We start from the raw sequence: 24,160 nt of genomic DNA on the forward strand, positions 1-24,160 counted from the left end.
CTTTGTACATGACTGAATTACACCATCCATATGTTCTGTTTAAAAGTTGAAAAAATAACTGACAGAAATATTATCTAATGTTCACACATAAAATGAGAGACTAGTTAAGTAGTGTTCATACTTTTGGAAAGAAACTAATGTCTCTTTTGATGAAGTTTATGGAGTGTTTCAGTTCTATTGTGGTGACAAGACTGACAATACCGGTGGAGAGAGCAGAATAACCCAGGTTGCTAATCAAATTTTAAACAGCAGATTAAAACACTTGAACAACAATGAAAACTCATAAAAGTGGTTTTACAGTAACAAAATGAGGCATTACAAGTGCTTGAGGATGCATTCCAGCTATTATACAATTTGTACTTTAAGGTGTTTAATTTTTGTATGATGGAGTGCTACTCGGCTATGGTGTTTGAGGTTTTCAACAACTCAACCCTTGGCAGACTAGCTCAGCTCCCTTTCCTGTACACTAAGTTAATAAGGTGTTAGGGATCACCTACCATAACTGACCTTTTTACAGTGTTCTCAGTGTAATAGAATTACACCAGGCACACCAAAAGGCACTTTAACCATCACCTACAGGCAAGTGACAAATTCAGTGAAGTAAATGTGTGTGGAGAAATAAAAGGCTGAGGCTGGAGTGACTGTTCACTCTTATAGTTCCTGGACAGTATTTGGGGTTATTGAGGTCATTGCCATTGAGTTAACAAGGATAATGTAGGACAAGGCATCACTTGACCTTTTGCATTGTTCCAGTAAACATCTTGTACGATGTTAATTGCACTATATTCATTCTATTATGTAACAGCACTGCATATTTACATTTTTAAATTATGTAAAGCACTTTGGCTTTGAAATGTTCAATATAAATTAGGGAAATGATTATTATGAAAACCTATGAAGAAAGAATATGAAACCTTACTTGAAAATAGGGCTGCAACTAACAGTATTTTGTATTATTGATTCATCTTCTGATTATTTTCTCAATTAATTGATTAATCTTTTGACTATGAATTGTCATACAATTGTGACAAATGCACGTTTTATCTTCCCAAATCTCAAGGAGATGTATACAAACTCATTGTTTTGTCTGATCTATAGTCCAAAACCCAAAGATATGAATTTTGATGCCATAGATGTCAAAGAAAAGCAGCATGTGAGAAGCTGGAACTAGGAAAAATTACAAAAAACAATGAATCAATTATCAAAACAGCTGCCATTCATTTCAATCAATCAGCTAATAAAATGAATGTTTAAGTAAAGCTCCTTTCATTAACAATGTAAATTTCAGATCAATCTGCACCTCTACAGTTTTGAAATGTCATTGTTTGTTACCAAGTTTTTCATGCGCTGATTTGAAAATGCAAATGAATCTGTATCATTTGTGATGTCTATTCCTCACATAATTAAACTCTGCATACACACACACACCTTACACACTATTGAAATACCCATACATTTTGAATTAGTATGGTTTAATTCACCGGAGACTTTGCTTTTCCTAACACACAGCTCCCCTCTTTGCTCTGAAATCCAACTTTGGTTGCTCAACATGTTTGAAGTGGAAACCAAAACAATATTTAACCAAAGGATATATTGCATCATTTTTTTTAGTTCTCATGCCAATATAACTTTATAAGCCACTGTGATTGTGGGATAAAGACACGCTCAGAGCAAAATGTCATAGCTGTGGTTTATATCATTTATACATATAAACAAGTTAATGACCCACTGGTATAAACACAATACAAAATTCATTTTTTTACCTCTATTTTTTCATTAATTTAAAAGCATATTATTGGAATGCACAGTAAATAATAATCCATCACCCCTTATATGTTTAAAAGAGAAAAAAACACAGTATTTTAAGACAAACAGTTTGTGACAATAAAGACCCCTGCCATTAGAGGACACACACACACACAAACACAAACATGGACTCGCACTCGCACGCACGCACGCACACACCAGTCCTCTCAACCTTCAGATCAGTACATCCCACTATGCTTTGCGATGGTCTGACAAGTGGATCCAAGATGGCGTAGAAAGTAAAGCTAGGTAAGTGTTGACTTCCCATTTTCAGACCTTTCAGTTGCCTCTTTCACTACAAAACCACTGACACGAATCCCCTCCATAAATCATTAGGATACTGACGAAAGCTTTGAGTTCATGCACGGATAACAGTACGATGTCATATCAATTATATGCGCCTAAACACCGTGGCAAAAATGCAGGCCCGAGCCCGTTTTGTTTCGGCGAACCTAGCCAGCTAGCTAGCTAGCATGCTAACATGAACAAACCAGGCTGCTATTCTTGCTGTGAGCTTGCCAGTTTGGTGCCAGGAAAGGCCGTGTTTTGGCTTGCAAGCTAACTGTTAGGTACGCATACTCTGGTTAGTGGCAACACTTGTTAACCCTGTGCAGACGTGAACGGTGAGTTAATAAGCACAATGGGGACGTTTTTCAGGATTTTGTAAATCAACGCTGCCGTCATCGTTCAGACTTGCAACAGTCACAACAAGTTTACCAGACAAAACAGCTAGCTGTAAGTACAAGCTAAAAGACGAAATAAGTCATTTGCAACGTTTGTGTTTTAAAGTGTATGCTCTCTTGATGATCTATTGATTGAGCTCAAGAGAAATTTGAAAGTTTTGTAGCCGTGTTTCCTGCACACGGCTGCCAAATAACGTTATGTCAGGATGGTAGCAAGCGATTTGTTTTTAACATCCACAGCTAGAAAATCCGCTACCTCCTCCAATGTGGAGCAGTTTAAACAGTAGCTCCTGTGGTAGGATCCAAAAAAAGGACACTAAAAACGGGGAAAAAAACAAGTAGGAGCCCACTCAGTGAAACCCGCCAAACTATTTGTTGTTGCCCCCAAAGAGGCGACTGGCTTGCAAGCTCTAAACATTAGGTAACGTCTATATACGTAAGTGTGAAACGCTGCCCAGGTTTTGGTCTCTGCAAGTACTCACTTATTTGAAGAAAGAACTGCTTTGAGATCAGTCCTATGTTTGGTTTCATCTTTGACCCTGTTTTTCCATTTCCCTGCAACAGTCCTTATCTGCTAGCCCAAGCAGTTTCTACCCTCATGTTGCATGCTGCACATACTGTACAACATCTGCAAACTATATTGTAATGACTGTGTTGCCCCTCAGTGTCATAACACAGACACCTCTAAATATATTTGAGTTGCCAGTATGGCAATAATGCTGTATTACTCTCCCCTCATGCAGTACATATGCTTTAACCATGCACCAAGTCCACTTCAACCTGCTATGTTTGAGCAGAAGCTGGACCAGTGTTTCTTGTTTAAGATGCCCCTGAGAAGCTATATGTGTCATTATGATATCACAGGTGCAGTGACATTTTGTCGTAACTGGCCAGTTACTATGTGCATAGGATACGCTGATGTGCAGCCTAACCCTAAGCTATAGGATTGTTCCTCATCTGAATATTTGAACTTTTAGAGGAAGTGAACTCGGCAGAAGTTGACTTTTTTTGTTGTAGAAAAGAAAATGAGATCATGAAGAACAACAAATACAGTACATGAAGTACTAACATGTTAGCTGCTAAGGACATGCATCATGCTTAGTTTGTTCAAACTCATGTATTGTCTGTGTAAGGAGGTGTACGGTCTGAAGAAACACTAGATATTGCAAGTGTGTTTTATTTTTGTTTCGGTTTTAATGCTTGGTAGAATACTGCTGTTAAATCATAGGATAGATGCTATATATCAGTGCTAACTTCAGATTTAGATTGTGTCATGTGTGCACCCTATACATACATGCATACATGTACATTAGCTGAGGAATTTATCTGTATGTTATGGTCCTAAGAGACAAGAACAGGGTGACTCAGGCAGTGCCAGTTGGGCTAGAGCAGCTGTTATGAGCATAGTTGCCTGTTGCTGTGTATTCTAACTATCTGAAACACTCATTGCAGGGTTAATATGCCGTTTATTGCAAAATTCAGACAAAATAGCATATTTACTCAGTTTTTCCACATGTCAAGTGAATGTTCTTTCATGAAAATTGAGATTTCTGCCAGCAAGTGACATTTTCTTTGTAGTTTGTTGTTTTCATCATGCTGCTAATACAGCTTGAACATACAGCAGTTGGCTGCTGTGTATCTTTCAAGGACTAGCAGTCACAAATGTACCCCAAATTACTGGGCCACATTTTTACTGTTTTTTGTGAGCCAGTCATAATCAAAAACGGAGTCCCAAGCTGAGGTGAGAGCTAGGATGGAAATTCTGCATCAGCTAATTGATGTGGAATTTTAATTAGCAGCCAGAAGTTTATTTTTCCAGACATCTTTGCACATAATAACCATAATGGGGTTTTGGTGCAGCATTTTTTTTTTGTGTGATACAATGTCTTTTTTTTTGCCAGCTTGAGATTAGCTGCAATGCAACTGGTGAAACCAGTGAGGTGGAAATAGGACCAAGAGTTACAAGGCAATTGGCCAAGGTTGAGATTTTCGTGGCCCTGGTGTTCCCCAGCAGGTCATGCTGTACCCTACCCTCCCTATCCTGATCTGTGCTGGTTGGTGTGAAGGAGGTCACACTGCTTCTTTTAATCTAAGACTGAGGTTCAGATTCTCATACTGGAGCCTGCTGCTGTTTTGTTGTCTGATAAAGCTTGAACATATTCATGAAATGTTGCTGGTGCTAAAGAGACAATAGCTTGACATTACAGTGTATTGGTACACATTTCCTAGTTTGGTATATAGGAAAATATTGGAATCTCCTTTGAGACTAAATCAGGGACGTGGGATAAATCTGATTTTACTATCAGTGGTAATAATTCATGTTACATTAACCAGTCTTCATGATTCCTTTCCTGAACTAGGGTTTAATCTGTGCCTGACACTGCTTGGCGTCAGTTTCAGTGCAGATGTAGAGTTCATACAGTGTTATACTCAGTAGGCTTGATCTTCGTCTTGCTAAGTCCTGGCACGATGAAGAGGCTACTTAGTGAAGTGCTTTTGTTGCATGTGGTTGGTGTGTTGCAGTAATGAGTAATCGTGGTTACCGGAAGCCAGTTTCTAGAAATATTACAATTACAAACCTTCCTGAAAGTTGATTTTCAGTTTGTTTGTGTGGGTGTCGGTGAAAAGCTGCAGAACTATTTTTAATTTAGCTGCCAAGTTTTTCTTAAAGTCCCTCCCGTTATGGTTTCACACACTTGGCCTAAACTTTAACTCCACAGTCAACATTGACAGGTCCAAAAACTGAGGCAGTTGCACATTTATATTTACATATAGTCTCTTGTACAAGTTACGGCCTTATGTGCAAAAAAGTCACTAGGTGTTGTATCCTCCCACCACCTCCTTCAACCACGCACCGACTCCTCCTCCACATAGAACCAAAGACTGTTCCTTCCTACACTTGAATGTAAGTGTGTCTCATGATGTGAATTTATTGGCAACACACTCCTTTGAATCCCAGGATGGTGGGACAGGGGAGAAAAAAGAAAACAAACTCACACACAAGTTTAATTACAAGAAGAGGACTGTGACAGCAGGTGCACTCCAGAGGATGCTGATGGTCTAATATGGTCAGTTTTTGGCTCTGCAATACATGTTGAGACTGGTTACTGGACATTTTCATATGTGTGATGCATTAATCCAAGCCATATAAGTCCTGTCTTTGCTGTTTTTTTGTTGACAGTATTTGTAATATATGACCTGATGAGTATTGTGTGCATTGTGTTTGATACGCACATTTTTAAAAGTGGTTGTACTTAAAGTGAAGTTAGTAGTAGTAATGTGGTAATAGACGTTTTGTGTGGATCCACATTAAAAGAAATTGTTTTGCTTGTCTAATTCATCGGGTGGCGGTTAGTGTATCTTTCTGTTTGCTTGCATCAGTGCAGTTGAGTATGATGCATGATTTAAACTATGATGACAGTAAATTAAGCCCGTAGCATATGCTCCGTATTACAGTTAGACCTGAAAGTAGAGGTACAATATATTAGCATGCATTTCTGTTGGCACGTAGTCGATGTTGACTGTTTGGCTCTGTGGCTATGAATATCACAATACCGATTTCCTCCTGCATACTGCCCAGCATGTCATGATGTCTAGTCTCTATAAAGCCTTTATATTCTGCATTATCAATTATGACAATGCCCTTAGTCTAAGGAGTCAGATGATGCCAAACAATGCTATTATGCTTTTGTTGGGTTTGGAGCTCGAGATGATAATGTAATACACTTCTTATACGAGCGCTGTTCTTCCCAGCTGGATGTCAATATATATTAATGCACACTGTGTAAGCTGAGACACAGAATATAAGATATTTAGGAGCCACCCTTAGGTGCCTTATCCTCTCCTCCTGTTGAGTTGACATAGACCAGCCACATGAGGATGTGACTCCTGGTGAGCAGACATCCACATTGCATGCTACAACTAATAAAACACATTTTAGGAGTAGAAACTAGAGCTGCATCTGACAGCTACTTTCATGATGGATTAATCTTCAAATTTATGAATGATTTGGTTTATAAAATGTAAGAAAATTGAAAATATCCATCACAGTGACACCCATGGTGATGTGACAACACTGTAGTCCAAAACCCAAGCAACATTTTATTTATAGTAAATTTAAAAAAAAACAGTGAAACCAAAAAAGCTATATATGGTAACGCTTGAGAAGCTGGAACCATAGAATGTCCTTTTGCTGCAGCAGGTAGTATTTTATTAAATTTGATAGAAATATCTGTGAAGCTTCAATAAAAAATAATCTGACAGTTACATTTCTACATACATCACGAGTGCAGTAGGCAGGGAAACTCCTTGTCAAATTTAAGGCTGAACTATCATCTGATCAACTCTGCAGTCATTGTTTCAGGTGGGGGATTCTTCTCATGTTGTCCCTAAATGTTGTCAAAGAGCCATGAAGAACTGTTGACAAAGACTGTAGTCTATTTGACACAGACCTGACTTTGTTCTGGATGACTTGTGTAGTTTGAATGGCTTTGAGCAAAATTTACAATAAAGTGACTGGTGGTATTTTGACGGAAATTAATTTTGGTAAACTTTGAGTTGTAGAAAAACCATAGTCCTTATGTATGATTAAAAAAATAAAACAGTTTTCGCCCACACAGCAAGCAGTTGCATTGCAAGTATTTTATTGCCCTGTCAAGCATGGAAAGATGGTTAGCTGTAGCTCCGTAGCCCCAGGCTCCATGACACATTCATTATCATGTACTTTTGTTTCGTGTGTGTGTCTATGGAATTTGATTGGCAGCTGAACAACAAGTGTCAACAAATGTCACACAACTCCCAAGACAGAAATAGAGTAGAGCCTTCTCTTCTATTTCTCTAATCTCCTCTTTTCTCAACATTTCTCTCTCTCTCTCTCTCTCTCTCTCTCTCTCTCTCTCCTCTCTCTCTCTCTCTCTCTCTCTCTCTCTCTCTCTCTCTCTCTCTCTCTCTCTCTCTCTCTCTCTCTCTCTCTCTCTCTCTCTCTCTCTCTCTCTCTCTCTCTCGGGATGAAAGTGGTAATTAAAAGTTATTAAGGTAGTTTCCTGTAAATTCATCTTCGAAGTAAAAATTCAATCGCGAGCCAAGGTGGAGTTGCAAAGTGAAGCAAACTAAATACGGATGCATTTCACCAATAGGTGTGTGTGTGGGAGTGCTGTTGGTTTTATTTTGTCTGATTGTATAATCTGATGTACACTTACAGATGGTCAGTATAGGTTTGACCTATTTTCATGTCCACACACGTACAGCGATCAAGCATGCTTAAGGTTACAGTGGAAACACACAGTGCCTGATGTCATGGACAGAGCTGTGGATTTTGTGAAAATGACCCAGTTTTAGATTAATACATCACATATGAAAAGTTTTTCTGCGCTTGACGGTAGTGTCATCCAAATCATTTCGGTTCCTGTGGAAAGAGGAATGTTGCTCCTATGCCACTGTTATATTTCCTGTGTGTTGTGCATATTTTATGGTAGGAGAAGTGTCTTAGACTATAGTGAAGAGCCTCTCTTCATTCTCAGCATGAAGACAATTGAGTTTTTAACTAATGACAGCAATTACAACACATGGTGCACCTGCAAAATGTTTTTAAACTGTAGGCAGAGGGGACAGATACTGACAGATATTTCAAGACCAAGCAGCTCTATGTCAGAGTTCATATCACAAAACTGCTCGCTGCTATTTTTTGTACGACCACATGCTCGCCACACTGTATGAAATAGTTTGTGTAGGATGTGTAAGTGTTGGATAGGAGGTTCTTAACCTTTCAACCATTCTCTATTCCTTAAACATTTGTTCTGTCAGAAGAACTCAGAACATTCTTGGTGTGTATAATTCCCAAAATTTACAGTTTAGTTCGACACATTATGGTGTCGCATTTTATATTTATTTTTAATACAGCCAAATTAAGTGTCTAAGGATGGATTTCCATTTTCAGTCTCAGCATTCGGTGTCCTATAAGGCAAACATGGAAGTACAGTGTGTTCCGTTTAAAGGATTTCTAATCCTGTTTCAATGCTGCAGTTTTGTAGATACGATAAGCAAGAGGAAAATGGGAAAATGATGTCAAATTGCCAAACCGTGCTTCCTAAAAGATGTTCACACTGTCTTTTTAATATTTTCTTTTCCTGCTTCCAGAAGTTTTGTCCCTGAGTCATGGCGGACAGGAGAGCGGAGAAGTCATGTGAAGAAGCTAGCAGATCGTTAACCAGGCGGGAGTTCGAGGCGGCAGTCAGCCACAGCACGGACGCCCTGGTGGTCCTTGCACCCCAAGCCCAGTCCTCCGGTGCCCCTGTCTCGCCGAGCCCTCCATCCCTTGTCGTCACCTCCGGACCCCTCCGCAGCCGTGCCCTGCTTTACCGCATTGCTGCCTTCCTTCAGCTGGTGAGGACAGTGGTGGTCCAAGCATGCAACCTATTGTCCAGGATGGAGATAATTAAGTAGCTAGTGTAGCTAAGATCTGGGGCGCCATAATAAAATATTAGCATCTCATGATGAAGCAGTCTGCTGTGTTGAATTCTATACTGACTGACTGATAGACTTTCAAAATTGATCCAAGAGAAGTAACATTTTATCTTACAAGTGAAAATGTCACCAGGTTTTCATGCAGGTCATGTGAACTTACTTAAGGGATTATATCCTATATCACCAATTCTGCTGACCATCAGTGGTTGATGAAACCATATGATGGTCATAAATGACTTAAATGGCTTGCTAATTTACTGCCGCTAATACTTTACTCTTTTGCCATGAGGGCTGAAATGACTCGTGTTGACCCCACAAACTACACTAAATATAATTATTTACTGGTGTGGTTCAGTTTCTGTTCAGTATGTGTGTGTTGTCCTTTCTCTTTGCACACAGAGTACAAACACCCTGTGTTATTTAAAGGTGATTACACATTCGACATTATGTTTGAGGCTCCTTATAAATTGTCTCGTATTTGCATTTGTGTCATGTCGGGCACAATGTTGCACAAAGGAACAAAGAATAACATCCACCTAATCTTTTTGTCCTCTCCTCTTTTATGTGGCTCCCAAATTCTTTCCATTTACTGTAACACCAGGCAGTCAAAGTTACATAATAAGTCTATTATAGATTTAAATTTTTTAGGTTTTTTATTGGAGGAGAAGTGGTTTACGTTTCTTTTAAGGAGTATAAACATAACGGTTTGAGTGCAAATTCAGCGGTGTCACATAACCATCACTGAACAGAATATCATTTTCTCCTAGCCTTAAATTATTACATTACACTGAAATCACCGAAAGCTGACTGTTGTGCTCGAAATTCACTATTGTACTTCTAATCACTGACTAAATTACACAGAACAGAAGGTTAGAAATGAGAACAATAAACCTTACTTTTCCACTCCACAGTCCTGTTATGTTATCTTCCCAGAGCACTAAAATTACACCAGTTACTTAAGCCCTAAGATTATGGAAACTACTTAAGTCCTATAATGATAGTGTGAGGGACTCCACTGTGAGCCAAAGATAGCCATTCTTGGAGCTTATGTGAAGCTTTGACCCTCAAACATAAAGTATTCCCATTTGTTATCGTATCATATTTCTACTTTTCCCCCCCCTCCCTTTTCCAACAGAAAAACTATGATGAAGCAGATGAAGACTGCAAACATGGTGAGTAATAATTCAAACTGGAACCATCTGCTGATATTGTATTGTCTGTATTTTTTCATCTTGTGGTTGACAAAGTGTGTTGTCAGCAAAGCATTTTAACATGACTTGGCCACAGTGTAATTGAAAAAATCTTAAATTTTGGCTTATTTTGCAGGATCCATGCTGTTAACTGTGTCTTTTGAATTAATGTAATTGGCTTCAGGTCAAAGTTGAAAGATAAAGGCCAGGAAAGCAAATGGTCGGGTTACTGATTTGCTTCAGTTAGAGCTGGTAGTTAACAAATTGTGGAGACCCTGATGTAGCGGGGTACTGCCATAGTCTACTTTCTTTGCCACTGTTATACTGACTTTGAGCTTTAATTAAACATACAAAACCTGAAAGAATTAATCATTGAATTGTTTACACAATTGTCAGCTGCACCCCAATCCAATCCATTTCATTCTTTTTTTAGACAACACATTTGGAAACAACTTAGGTATTGGAAGAAACTTAACTGCACTGAATTAATTCTCTCCCTATCTGTTCCCTGTGTTCTTCATCCTATCCTAGTGTTGGCAGAAGAGATTGCCAGGGGAGACGGTTCGCTACAGGCCAGCTTGCGCTCCATGCTATTGGATGGCAGCCTGCAGGAGGTGGCCAGCATCCTCTCCAAAGCCTTGTATGGAGAGCCAATGGTATGATTAATGAACAATGTACACAATGTATGCATGCAGATGTTAAGCCGACACATAGACTGTGATTAAAATGTTCATAAGGCTTGAATATTATTCCTATACATGTCTAATTTTCCCATCCCAACAAGAGGAAATAGCTGAGCAGACATTTTCAGGTCTAGAGGTTTAAATTTTGTATACTGATGAATAAGACTTTAAGTGACCTGGGATGCTCCAATCATATGAGATACAGTACTGGCATACATAACATGCCATCAAATTTTGGAGGATGCTCATCATCGTCATCAAAATGTGTTTATAAAGTTATAACGGTTTAATGAAATGAGTCACACGTAGAAGAATTTGGCATCATATAAAAAAATGAACTGAAACGTGTTTCAGACTCATCTAAACGTTTTATGTACCACAGCAATAAAATGTGTAGTATTGAAAAAAACTTGAATATAAAATGTGTTTAGATAGACATTGGTCTATCCTGTATTGACAGATTTCTGCAGTAAAAATGTCAGAAACACAGGAAAAGTAATTAAACTTTTTTGCCCCATGGTTCCAAAAGTTAGGAGCCTCATGGTTACATGGTGGACTCACTTCTTTCTTGGCTAATGAAATCATTTGAGATAAATATGTTAGCTATATGAGAACCTAATGTCGGAGTCATATTCTATGAGTCAGGATCTAAAAATGGCCACATGCATATAAATACCTAAGATGAAAATTGGTGTGATGCCTTAACTGTAACATTACTACTGTTTAGGTGAAACACACATCAGCTCACTTTTTATGGTATACTTTTATCCCACTTTTTCTCCTGTCTGACTTTTCCCTCCTTTTACTTATCCTAACCGCTGCCTTCATGCATCAACACTCAGTTGCTGCTAAGGTCCCTCCTCCAACTCTCTCTGCCTTGCTCCACTCTTCTCCTGTTTGTAACAACTGCCTGTCCACCTCAACACACACATACACCCACACAGAAAGGTTTAACTTGGTCCCACGGTCACGCAATATTTTATGAGTGTGGACAGTGCTGTTTACATGACAGCTTGATTTTGCTCTCTTGCTTGCTCCCGCTCTCTGTCTCTTTTAGAGGCACACAAATAAACACAACATGTTGGACACACCTTTGACCGTTTATATTTTCCTCTCTGCTTGTGCCCATCTCTTTCTTTTTACTCCCACTTACTCACTGACATTTCTGGCTTTTTGTGTTCCCTAAAGTCCTTCCTTAGTTTTTTTTCATTGTAGACTTGTGCTTTAAGCTGTGCTGTAGACATAAATTCCAAAATGTCTCTTGTGTTATCATTCTAAAAGTGGATAATGTGTCAGCAAATACATTGACTTTTTCATGCACACAAGACAATCACTTGAGAATAATATTCTGATGTGATGTTGGCACTACAAACATAGTGTATGTTAGCTGTCCTGATCAGTGTCATGCAAGTGGGTTGTCATTTGGCTATTAAGGTGTTGCCAAAACCAACAGTTTTTTGTAGTAGATTTCATTTAATAAATGAGTTACTTAATCTCAGTATATTTTTGTCACAAAGATGGTTTACAGTAATCGGGTATGTATGGATTTAAATAACAGACTAGAAAAGCTGTGCTGATATCTGTGCTTAGAGAAATGAGACAGGTGGTCACTGGAATAAGGTCAGAAGTTAATTAATAATAGGTCCTATTGGACATTTCTTCCTGCTTTAAAAATTATCCAAAAAAAATAAAAGCCTGGAGCTGAAAAGTTTTGACCTGACTGCACTTTAACTGATTTACCAGATCTGGCTATCATTAGGGTTAGAGAACAAATGAACATCTCTATTACGGCTTTTTGTTAATTATTGCCTTGATATTTTAAAGGAAATAAACTCATGTCAATCTGAATCATATATTGCACTTACAATAGAAAATACAAATTACCCACTGAAACCACAAATATTCGCCACATTTTTTCAGATTAATTTGTGCTGTCAGGTACTGAAAGGAAATCGTACCCACCAACACAGGTGATATATTAAAATGATGATTAGCAGTTGAGCAACTTTCAGGCCGTGACTAATTGCCATCGCCTCAGCTCCTGACCTGTGATCCTACAAACCTGTACACCTAGTCTGCTGCTGCTATCCACTTACTATCATAAATATACATATAATGGCTTGTAGCTTGTATCAGAGGAAATGACCAACAATATACAATACAGTGGGTTTGTGCTAACCCGCATAATAATCCAGGAGACTCTTATCCCAGTTGAGTCAGGTTTTGTTACCCACCCCATGGTTTCTGTGGTCGCCATGGTCACATGGTGAGCTACAGCAGCAAGTTCAAACAGGTAAACCATCATAATCTCTGATGACTGTGGTGTTTATATTGAAAACAATGAAGGTGGCAGTGACACCTGCTCACTGCCTGAAAGCACCTTTACACTGTCTGTGTGTAGATTAACTTTACAGATGTCACATTAATATCTGCGTCTTCATGTTTAAAGTTCAGTGGGATATATCGCACTACCTTTTGGAGCTGCAAATATGTGAACTTGTATAATGCAGGTTTAAAACAGTGGAATGGTGACAGATTTAGATATGTTACCACCAAGCAAAACCAGTTTTCATTAAAAAAAGCATAACAGTGTGTTGTTGTAATGAAAATCCTATTTTTTGTATTTCTTTTACAGAATGGCATTGTCACAAAAGACCTGTCCAGATTAAAAATGCTCTTCTCAGAAATAGAGGTGAGTGTCTCTGGTTGTGGGGCTGTATACCTCACTGATGTTATTACTGTCCTCCTTTGTTCATGCCTTTTTGTGCTTGTGACTTTCATAAATGATGGTTTAATGCTCACAGGTGAGAGTCATAAAGATGAATAATGGCCTGATTCCAGCACTAACTTAATTACTTTGTGCTCCTCTGTCCTGCTTCTACCTGTTGTGGATTTATTACTCATTTGTCTGTAATAAGTCTAGTGGTTCAACAGCTTGTATGGCTATGTTAGTAGCTGACATAATAGTAATAATTTCTCTACCCCTACCTCCACCTATCTCACCCCATCTTTATCTCTGTCAGGCGATAAATAGAGAGATGGCACCAGAATACACAGAAGACCAGGAGGAAGGTAAGATATCTATAGTGTGAACTGAATTCTGTATATCCTGTTTTATATTTTTGAGATAAACATGTGTAACAGTAGTCGGGTATATCTGTTTATCAAACGCTGGTTTCAAATAGAAGTTGTGTTGCGTAGTGTGAGTCTTGAAGTAATGCAATGAATTTCACTATGTGGCAGCAATGAGACACCTTACCAACAGGGGCGATATTTGACAGAGAAAAGGGCTCAGCTACCTACCAGCTGCCTTGGAAATCAAACGTAAACATGAAGAGGTCAAGGCGAAGTTTGGCGTGGGACCTCTTCAAACTAAAAATGAGTTCATTGTAAATCCTGCACCTTGGCCAGGCTACCCAGGATAGCGCGACAATGCCTCTGCATCCCGGCTACTTCGGTCCCGTCAGAGTGTTTCAGCTGCTGGACTGACTGTCACCAGGCTGCGCTCACTGATCCCTGAGCATGCTAAAATGCTTACATGCTAATCAACAAGAATCTGTAGGCTGGAGTTACTTTTACTTTGTTAGCCTTTAGGTGAGTCACTCTTGTTGCTTTACGAGGCTGTAGTTAAATAAACACAATTGTGAAGTAACACTATCTCTGTCACTTACTCTCCCTCCCTCTTTCTCTCTTGGCTCGGCTGGGTGCATTTTGGAGTCCTCTAACGTTATATTTTGGCAAAAACCGTCAGTCCGGAGTAATATTCTGTTTTTTGATTAAGTTGTTATTAGATTTGATTGTTTTTTTGGAAGTGTTTCTAAAATAGACTCAATCGTGTTTAAGAGTGCTGTATTGATTGATATGTGAAGAGGTTTGGCTCGGAGCTTCGGGCTCAGCTGCTTTTACAAGCGGCCCGTATCATGGCATTTTTAAGATAAAAAATAATGATTAATCGATAATTGATCGTTAATTTTCCCGATGATCGATCAAGAAAATGTATTCAAATGCCCATCCCTAATATCTGTATATGAATCTAAAAACCAGACCACAGAAGCTCTGCTGGTATCTGTGCTTAAAGAAATGAGACTGGTGTTCACAGGATGAGGACTTCTGTATATCCTCTAACTTGAAATTCAAAGTTGTAATTATTCATCGATTAGCTGTCAACTATTAAATTAATTGCCAACTATTTAGATAATTGATTAATTGGTCTGACTCATTTTCTTTGGTGTTTGGACAAAACAAAACATCATCTAGAGCTTTTGGAAAAAAAGTGATTGGCATTTTTCATCATTTTATAGACAAAACAGCTAATTGATTAATGGAGAAAGAAATCAATATTAATCAATAATGAAAATAATCGTTAGTTGTAGTCCTAAGATTCACACACTTGTTTTTAAGTACAGTAAATATTATTAATGCTTACAACGTCTTAACTTAGGTAGTTGGCAGCTTGAGTGTATTCTGAACAGGTCACCAGCTGGCTCAAGCCCATTTTGTGGTGTTCTTGAAGGCTTTGGCTCAGTGTCATATTGACCACTTGGCTGTGTGTATTGACAGAGGTCCAAGATGGCTGGCAGTTCCGACCTCCTCCCCGAGGAGTCACCAGCAGTGAGGAGTACACCCTCTGTAAAAGGTAATACAAACTGTCTCATAGTTCGAACACAGGTGTGAGTAATTAATTTTTCATTGGATGATGCAGGGGAAAATTAATATGCCATGTCCACTCGTCTGAATTGTGTGATAGATTGTGAAGTGACTAATAAATATACTCCAAGTCAATTGTAAAATCACTGATATAACTTTCATCATGGTTCTCCGTTGCACTCCAGGCTATAAAATAATGATTCATAGTAGTTAACTGCCATAAATTTCAATATGATCTCTATATACACTGATGAGAGCCTTTCACCAACATTAGTATACGTCCTGGATTTAAGAGTCCTATCTTATAGCCTGTACTTATGTCCCACCAGCAGCACTGTGAATTTAACACTAAACAGTTGTATTGGTCTGCTGTTATATCAAGCTGGTATTGGCTGCTAGTCAGTTATCTACTGTCTACATAATAGAAATTTTGAGACCTAGATACCTATGTTTGTGTCAAATAAATACATGTCTGTCATTGGTTACGAAATCTAAAAGATACTGAATGTATTATAATATGAAACAAATGAAAATTCTCCTATTAGAGAAGTTGCAACAAGCTAATGTTTGGTTTTCCTTGTGAAATAATGATTTAAAACAATTTGTTGATCACCAAAATTTAGCACCTGTTGACCACGATGCTTGCCTTTTGCCATAGGTACTTGGAGCAGGGTCTTTGTCGGTACGGGGCCCAGTGCACGTCAGCCCACTCGCAGGAAGAGCTGATGGAATGGCAGAAGCGCTATGCTTCACGCCTCATCCGCCTCAAGCAGCAGCAGGAGAGCAAACACTTCACCGAAAACTACATGGAGACCCTGATAGAGAAGTGGATGAACTCACTCTGTCCAGAGAAAGTGGTGAGTGTCTTTGTGGTGGATGCACATGTAAAAGTGACTCCATGGTTAGCAAACGGAAATCATTCTGTGCCAGGGTCAAGCTTCACTTCTTAGTAGAGCCTTCCAAACATAAACATGTTTGTTACAGTGTTAAGATTTATTAAAAGCCTTTTCATAACCCTCTCTCTATTAAATCTAACGGACAGTATCAACACTCTAGTACAACTCAGTGGGTAGTATACACACACACACAAACGTATGAGAGTTATATATTTTTTAACTTATAAGTTCAGATGTGCATTTGCTCCCATGTTAAGGTTACATACAGCAATGCACCCCATTACTTAGCTTTTTTCTATTTTGGCTTTTCTGTATATAACTGAAAATAATGAAACACTAGACATGTAACACTGTACCATATTTGTTCAGTGGGAGCATACTGACATAACCCCCTTTGGATTTAAGATTTATGACACTAAATCTGTTACTCAACCACCACATCTCTGTTAACCACTGGCAGATAATAGTTGCAAGACTAATTCATTTTCTTTAGGGTGACATTGAAGGAGACACATTATACAGGCATTAATGATACCATAAAGCCCTCCAGCTGGCCTATGACAGTTGTGTGGCATACAGTGTGATACAGAGAGACTCTTTTTAATTTTCACACAAGACTACAAGATTTCTGTGATTTCCACAATGGTATGATTAAGTTGTTGTTTTCTTTCTTCTAGCTAAGTGACTGTTTAGAAGGAGTGAATGTAGAAACCAGTTCCAGCCTCTCTGTTACTGTGACCACCAAAAAGTCCTCCCACTCCTGGACCTTCTCCTTGTTGTGCAAGGTAGGATCAAGTGTTGAGTAACAAGCATGTGCATATTCAATTGTTTTCTTTGTGTAACGAGGCAGATTAAGCCATAATCTTCACTGCATACCTGTCAGTCATTGTTGGACCTTTGTTTTAATCATCCTTTGATTATGAGATTGTTCTGATTATCTATCTCTGTGTCTCTGACTAGCCGGCTAGAAAGCTCTACCGCATCGCCCTCCTCTATGATGCCCACCGACCGCACTTCTTCATCACAGGCGTGTCTGCTGGCGAGCGGCTCGAAGCCCTCCCACAAGGCTGCCAAGAGTGGACTCCAGGAGAGGAGACAGCAGGTATGTCATATATCAATATTTAGTAACCAGGGGATGGGAGTTTTGGGGATTTCCCTTTTTTCCCCATCACATTTCTAAAATATTACCCAATCCTAATGCAAGAAGAGCTTTTTCCTGGCATCATTGTTCCTATTTTAACACATCTCTGTCATTATACATAATTCAAGTGTATGGAATTCAATTTTTTAGAACTTTAACCCTGATTTTCACTTGACCTTTGATCTTTCAAAACTGATATCGAAAAATATAGAGAATGTATTTCTGAGTTTCAAGATAAATTTGTTATATATTTCAACACGTATATTGGTCTAATGACTGTACATGATAATATATTGGCATTCTTGGCACTGACGCTCCACCCAAACTAGCAGCAAGCACAGCTCATACTGTTTATTTTGTAGTTAACGTAGTGTGTAGGCTAGTGACAAAGACCACCTGATCTTTGTTTACTTGGTTTGTAAGTTAACGGTTTAGGATTGTATGACCTAAATCGTTTTTTTAAATTGTGTTCTTAGCTCTTAATTTTCTTTTGTTGAACAGACTTGTTTTACTGGGTCATATTTTGTCCAGTTCAGAGTAACAACAGATCCCAGACCAGGCTGATAATGGTCTAAAATAATAGAAATTACATTAAAAAAAAAAAAACATCTTGTTTACAGCACATTTCAACATGTTTTCTTGTTGCAGTGTTTTAATGATGTATTGGCACTAGCTTTTCAAAGATCTTTTGTTTCATTCACAACCTGTTTCTTTTTGTTTTACTTTATGTTGAAGTTCTTTACAGTGGATTGCAACTCACTGAAATTCTGTCGCAAATACACTTTAAATAAACTTTGCTGTTCTGACAGTGGCAGTGGACAACGGCATGGATCACTGTGTCTACAAGGTAGCAGTGGGCTTCAGCACAGAAATCTTTGGTACCTTCAGACAGACCGTTGTTTTTGACTTCGGCTCAGAGCCTGTGCTAATGCAACGGATCATGGTGGATGCTGCGTCTATTGAAGGTATGCTAACAGAAATTTTGAAAAGTTTTGTCGATGTATATAAAATGATATATTATAATGTTTTAAAACCGAAACACTGTCTATGCATGTGTCCATTATACTATATATCTAAACACGTGTCACATTGCTTTTAAGATATAAAGTGATTTGAAATCATGTTGGACAGGTTTGCTTTTTTCATGTAGTTAACATTCTTAGATTTGGGCTGTAAGATGGCATAAAAAACTTTTGAAAACTGGGGTTTTAATAAACAAATAAATAAATATTATGTGACCAAAACTTGAATGTGCTTTTTGGGCAAAATCAACTAAGATACTACACTGGTTGTTTTTTTCCTTACTATTTGAAGGGGTAATTATAGCATACAGTGCATTTGACCGCATACAAAGAACATCTTATGTATTATATGTTTTCAGTTATTTTGCCATTATTACAGCTCACATTGCAGAGGTAATGTATACTTGGGAAAAAAGTGACAAAGGCCTTTAACTGGCCTCAGTGCTGCTACCTGGCATGGTTATTTAACCATCAGGACCCAAAACTAATCAAATTGGAGGTTACAGAAATTGAGTTTAAACCATCCTCTTGTACTTTGTTTTCCAGACCTAGAACACCTGATGGCAGCCAGGCAGCAGCTCTTAATGACTGCAAAACGCTGGGACTCTTCCTGTAAGACCATTGTAGAATTCTGTCCCAATGAGACGATGGCTGAACTGGAGCGCAGCCTCCTTTCCCGCTATCAGATCCCTCTGTCGGCCGACCAGCTCTTCACCCAGTCAGTCCTGGACAAGACTCTGACCAAAGACAACTACCAGGCCCGACTGCATGACCTGCTCTACATAGAAGAGATTGCACAATATAAGGAAGTTAGCAAGTGAGTATTCAAGTACTCATAGTTTCTTTGGTGTGGGATAGTAAGAGAGATTTTCCATAACTGTAGACAAATTCTCAGCTGAACAATAAAGCCACAACAACACTGAATGATATTTGAGTTTAAAACCATCAACTACCAATATGTCAACAAAAGGAATCACATCAACAAGTTGAATACTGGTTCAACAGTGGTAGTATTTAAATGATTCTAGCTAAATCATTTGCAAGCTGTGCTGCTGTTTCAATTAGAAGAAAAAAAAATTAATACAGACTAAAATTGGAATAAATTGACCGCACACCTCTAAAAATAAGTGGAACAGATTTCCTCTGGTTTAAGCTGTGCAGACTCTGTAATACCCTGCTTGGTGATGTTACACATGATATGTTTATATCTGCATATGTACTAGGTATGATGCTAATTTAAAACCAAAGCCTGGCTATCTTAGCGTTGACAGCAAGATCTAATATTGGGTGCAAATGCCAAACTTGACTTTGGCAGTAGAAGGAAAGTATCGTTTTGCAATCTAATTACTTACCACTGGAAACAGTAGGAACTATTGCATCAGTATATTAAAAACATTATATTAGAAGTGTCCAACAAATATAAAACACAAGTATCTCTATCACAGTTTGATAAATTAATCTTAATTTCAGGGCCTCCTGCTGGTTTTCATTCCTAGAGCTTTTAACAGGACCTTTTAGTACTGAAATGCAGGTGTGCATCCACAACAGCTGTGACTGGTCAGACCAGTCTACATAATGGGCCTCTTTTCTTGTCAGTAATTTAGCTGCAAATAACAAACAGTATGTTCAAGAATACAATTTAAACAACTGCTTATTGTGTTTGTCTTACCTTGCTTGACATGACAACACCTAAACTGTTGGTCATGGTTTTAATGCAGTTTTCTCTTTAATATATTTTATTCATTGACTATGTTTTAATCGGACTGTTCAGAGTAATATGGTAAAGTCAGTAGGGTTGGGTGGTGTAAATATTTTGTGTTATGAGATTTCAACCCACCACAAGGTGTCAGACTTGATCTTCATTGTGAATTTGCTCTGTGTGTGTGTGAGAGAGAGAATGGGTATCTCACACACAGCTTTGCTCACAGTGCCATTTAATAACCTGTCCTAGGTGATTCCTTCCTTGAGAATGGACACAGACCTCTTTGTAATTCCTTACCTGATGTTCCACTGCTTTAACTAAGTGTGGATGTAAAATCACAGCAAAGGTTTAATTCCACATTCAGTGAAATAGTATCGAACTCCCTCCCCCAATACTTTACATGTTTCATCTTTCCTCTTTGGTTTTAATTTGGTCTTGTCACATGTCTTTGTGTCATTTGTCTACATAAGGGATTGAATTATGGATCCCCCTCTATTATATCTGCAGTTTGAAATCTTCTTTTAATCTGCTGCATTTCCAATGTGCACATGAATAATCTCTCTGCCTTTTAAACCATTTATGTTCTGGCAGGTTCTAATGCTTTCCATGGCCGATTCAGATTTATGGTTAAATGTGTATTCCCATGGATCTGTAAATGGCAAGCTGTCCTTACAAGTGTCGCTTATTGCAACCTAGTTCTTAAAAAAGCCATTCTGTATTAGAATAAGGCTCTGAATAATCTCACGTTAGATGTATTTTTTGCTTAATAAGTGTCTTCTGAGTGACATCTTCCCATTGGCAATATTTTGTCTGCAGGGCAAGAGGCATCACCTTATTATTTAAAGTGAACATGGAGTTAGTCATGGAGCACCAAGAGGGCTTTCTGTCTTTATTTATTTATTTTTGTCTTTTTAATTTTACCCTCTCTGTGAGTATAACCAGAAAGCTGATGCAAACCCTAAACAAGAAAACTCAAGAGTTCTTTTGGTTGTTAAACCGCTAGTTTGTAAATAAATGCAGACCGTGTTAACTTACATGCATACGTCAATCACCGATCACAGTTCATCACCAATATTGCTTCCTCTTTCATCATTGCTGGTCCCTGAGAGGCAGATCCAGCAGAGCCCAGAGAGTGTTTTTTCTCTGAAGGTCCATAATTTCCCACTTTAAAAATGCACGTCCATCAAAAATAAAACAGGTGTCACAGCACATCTCCAGTACTCCGTGCTTAATTCACTAATCATTTTCGACTTTGATTGCTTGTTCTGTTGGAATTCCTCTAAAAGTCAGTCATGTCAAGACATAAAAAATAAATTGCCTGTTTTTTAGGATTTTCGTTCACAAGGTTTTAGATAGGTGACCTGTCTTATTAATTTTTACAAAAAAAATAAAGTCAATATGATTTTAATATTCTTGCATTGGAGCCCATTTTAACCATATACTTGCCCAAAAAGTCATACACAGTTTCTAAGTGCTCACCTTCACCATTCTAGGCCCCCTTTAACAATGTATAATTATAGTTTAAATGTCCTGCCAATATCAGTGTGTGGTGTACAGGAGTCTGTAGATATATTTTGGTGAATCAAGCTCCCAGTGCTCCCAAGGCACACAGTCTACACTCAGTGCACTTGGTTGGAACTGTGGTAGGGCTTAAGAGAGATGCATCATCAGGAATTAGCAGTGGCTGGGATTAGTGTTACTCTTATCTTATTTAAAAACTGCCCTTGCCACTTTCACTGTGTAATGCACAGTTTGACAATTGAATGGAGAGTCCAGACAAGCTTCTCTTAAAGGACCACGGTGTAGCATCTGGTGGTGAGGTTGCAGATTGCAACAAACAAAGACGCAAAAAATGCAATAGGCCCTCTCCAGAGCCAGTGTTTGGTTTGTCCGTTCTGGGCTAATGTAGAAACATGACGGCCCCCGTGGAAGAGGACCCCATCTTTATGTAGATATAAAAGGCTCATTCTAAGGTAATGAAAACACAAAAGTTATTTTTTTCCAGGTGATTATACACCAATTAAAACATGCTTAAGAATATTATTTATGTTTGCCAATAGATCACCTTAATCTGACATACTGGTCCTTTTTAAGAAAGTGTATAGTATTGTCTGGATTGTGAATACACAGGACACACCTATGCATTAAGACAACAAATTGTAATACTGTTACTAGTTTATCAGAAATATGTCACAAGAAATTGTCATGATTGTTGTCTTTTTATAAGATCAAGTTAGATGTCTGTCTACAAATAACCAAACGAAACATAACCAAATGTCCATATGTGTCCCCCAGGTTTAACATCAAAGTGAACCTCCAGCTGGTCACCAGCTTTATGTTGACTGGCATCTCTGTTGGAGCCAAGTATGCCCAGAATGGACAGCTCTTTGCACGTTTCAAACTCACCGAAACACTGTCTGAGGTAACTGAATTGGCTGCAATGATAACTGCAGTACACATGTGCAATATTGCTTATCGCCTTCTCACTGAGAAGAACTGTAACTATTGTTTGGTGGCCCTGGAGCCTAAAGTGGGATGTCTGCTAGCTCTCTCTCCTGAACAATGTTTTCACTGTCTCACCTCAGGACACACTGGCTGGTCGATTGGTGATGACCAAGGTGAATTCAGTCCTCGTGCTGCCTTTGGGCCGTGAGGGGTTCATTAGCCACGCACCTCCCGGGGTCAAAGAGCGTGTTTACGAGGCTGTGATTGAGGAGAAGACCAAGGATTACATCTTTCTAAGGATCTGCAAGAACTGCTGTGAGGAGCTTGGACTGCTGCCTGACAGAGAAATACAGGTATGGACTACATCAAAGGACAAAGATGTTTTCTGAACAGATATTTACTATCATCAGCCTGCAACTTTGGTGTTTCTGTCTTTTAACCATCCACATTTAAAAAGTGACTCTTTAACTTTTGGTACGTTCTTAAAAATGGTCTGAAAAATGTCTTAAATTTAACTTCAGTATTCTTGCATATATGCTTTCATGCTGTCATTACCAGATATTAAATAAGACTAGAGGACTGACACGGACAGGTGAATGTTTTAATTTGAACATATGCAAGTTCTCGCTCCACACAAGAGAAGAGAAAGTGTCAGTTAGCATCCAGCTTACAATTCTTTCCATGCTGATGTAATGGCCTTGAAAAAACTTCAGGAGGATTATGGTTTAACCTACTAATTAGCGTTTTGACAAAATATTACTGGACAGAAGAAGAGCATCTTTCCAGGAAAATGTGTGTGCGTTTCTGCATCTGTGTGTGCACTGTTTTGTTCATTTTCTGTGGTTCTGAGAAATTTCTCTTTATTGAATGACTCTACCTTTGGCAGCCTCCGCTTGATTTTTCTTCCCCCCAGCCTGAATGTCGGCAAAGGAAACAAGGTTCTGTGTTAACAGTTATCAAAACAACCCTCATCCTATCACTGTGGGAACATAATCTTCTTATTCTGCATACGCTGCTACTGCCTGCAATTTCATTTTCCTATCTCCTCCATGGATTCTTACAATATTCCAAACAGCCTTGATGTTTCAGGCACATCTTTCTCTTCCGTATCTGACTTTCTTGTATTGGTTGTTTATTTCACCTTTTTGCTTTGTTCTCCTTCCCCACTTTCATCCTTACTGTGTTCACGCTTCCTTCATTTTATCTCTCTTTTTTTCCCTTCTGATTTTCACACTCTTAACCTAAATGTGTTGCATACGTTACAATATACCAGTCAGGAGCCCGCATCTGTCTTCAACATTGCTAGGCCCTGCAGCAGCAGAAACACAATCGTAGTGAATAGGGATGTCCCGATTGGGCTAATATCGGCCCGGGCCCGAGCCGATATTAGCAAAAAAATGCATATCAATATCGGATCGGCCTGCACGAGAAAATCCCGATCCGGACTCCCGATCCAGTTTGTTTTCAAAACTCTGTTCCGCAC

At 38.7% G+C, this 24,160-nt stretch overlaps 1 protein-coding gene across 3 annotated transcripts in view; it reads left to right on the forward strand.

Moving 5' to 3' along the window:
* The first annotated feature begins 2,022 nt into the window (after positions 1 to 2,022).
* Positions 2,023 to 24,160, forward strand: part of helz (helicase with zinc finger) — a 59,780-nt gene continuing 37,642 nt past the window's right edge. The window contains exons 1-14 of one of the 3 annotated variants that reach the window (XM_062428092.1): positions 2,023 to 2,055; positions 8,625 to 8,870; positions 10,087 to 10,123; positions 10,673 to 10,797; positions 13,460 to 13,516; positions 13,848 to 13,896; positions 15,385 to 15,460; positions 16,130 to 16,328; positions 17,045 to 17,152; positions 17,328 to 17,469; positions 18,318 to 18,473; positions 19,077 to 19,347; positions 22,528 to 22,654; positions 22,818 to 23,030. In XM_062428092.1, the coding sequence (XP_062284076.1) occupies positions 8,643 to 8,870; positions 10,087 to 10,123; positions 10,673 to 10,797; positions 13,460 to 13,516; positions 13,848 to 13,896; positions 15,385 to 15,460; positions 16,130 to 16,328; positions 17,045 to 17,152; positions 17,328 to 17,469; positions 18,318 to 18,473; positions 19,077 to 19,347; positions 22,528 to 22,654; positions 22,818 to 23,030 (1,788 nt within the window). In that variant the 5' untranslated portion in view covers positions 2,023 to 2,055; positions 8,625 to 8,642. Of the gene's footprint in view, positions 2,056 to 2,366; positions 2,390 to 2,518; positions 2,542 to 8,624; positions 8,871 to 10,086; positions 10,124 to 10,672; positions 10,798 to 13,459; positions 13,517 to 13,847; positions 13,897 to 15,384; positions 15,461 to 16,129; positions 16,329 to 17,044; positions 17,153 to 17,327; positions 17,470 to 18,317; positions 18,474 to 19,076; positions 19,348 to 22,527; positions 22,655 to 22,817; positions 23,031 to 24,160 lie in introns of those variants that run through there. The other 2 variants (XM_062428091.1, XM_062428093.1) reach the window with 2 other exon arrangements.

Source organism: Scomber scombrus, chromosome 2, assembly GCF_963691925.1.
Source record: "Scomber scombrus chromosome 2, fScoSco1.1, whole genome shotgun sequence".
In the NCBI taxonomy this organism is placed as follows: domain Eukaryota; kingdom Metazoa; phylum Chordata; class Actinopteri; order Scombriformes; family Scombridae; genus Scomber; species Scomber scombrus.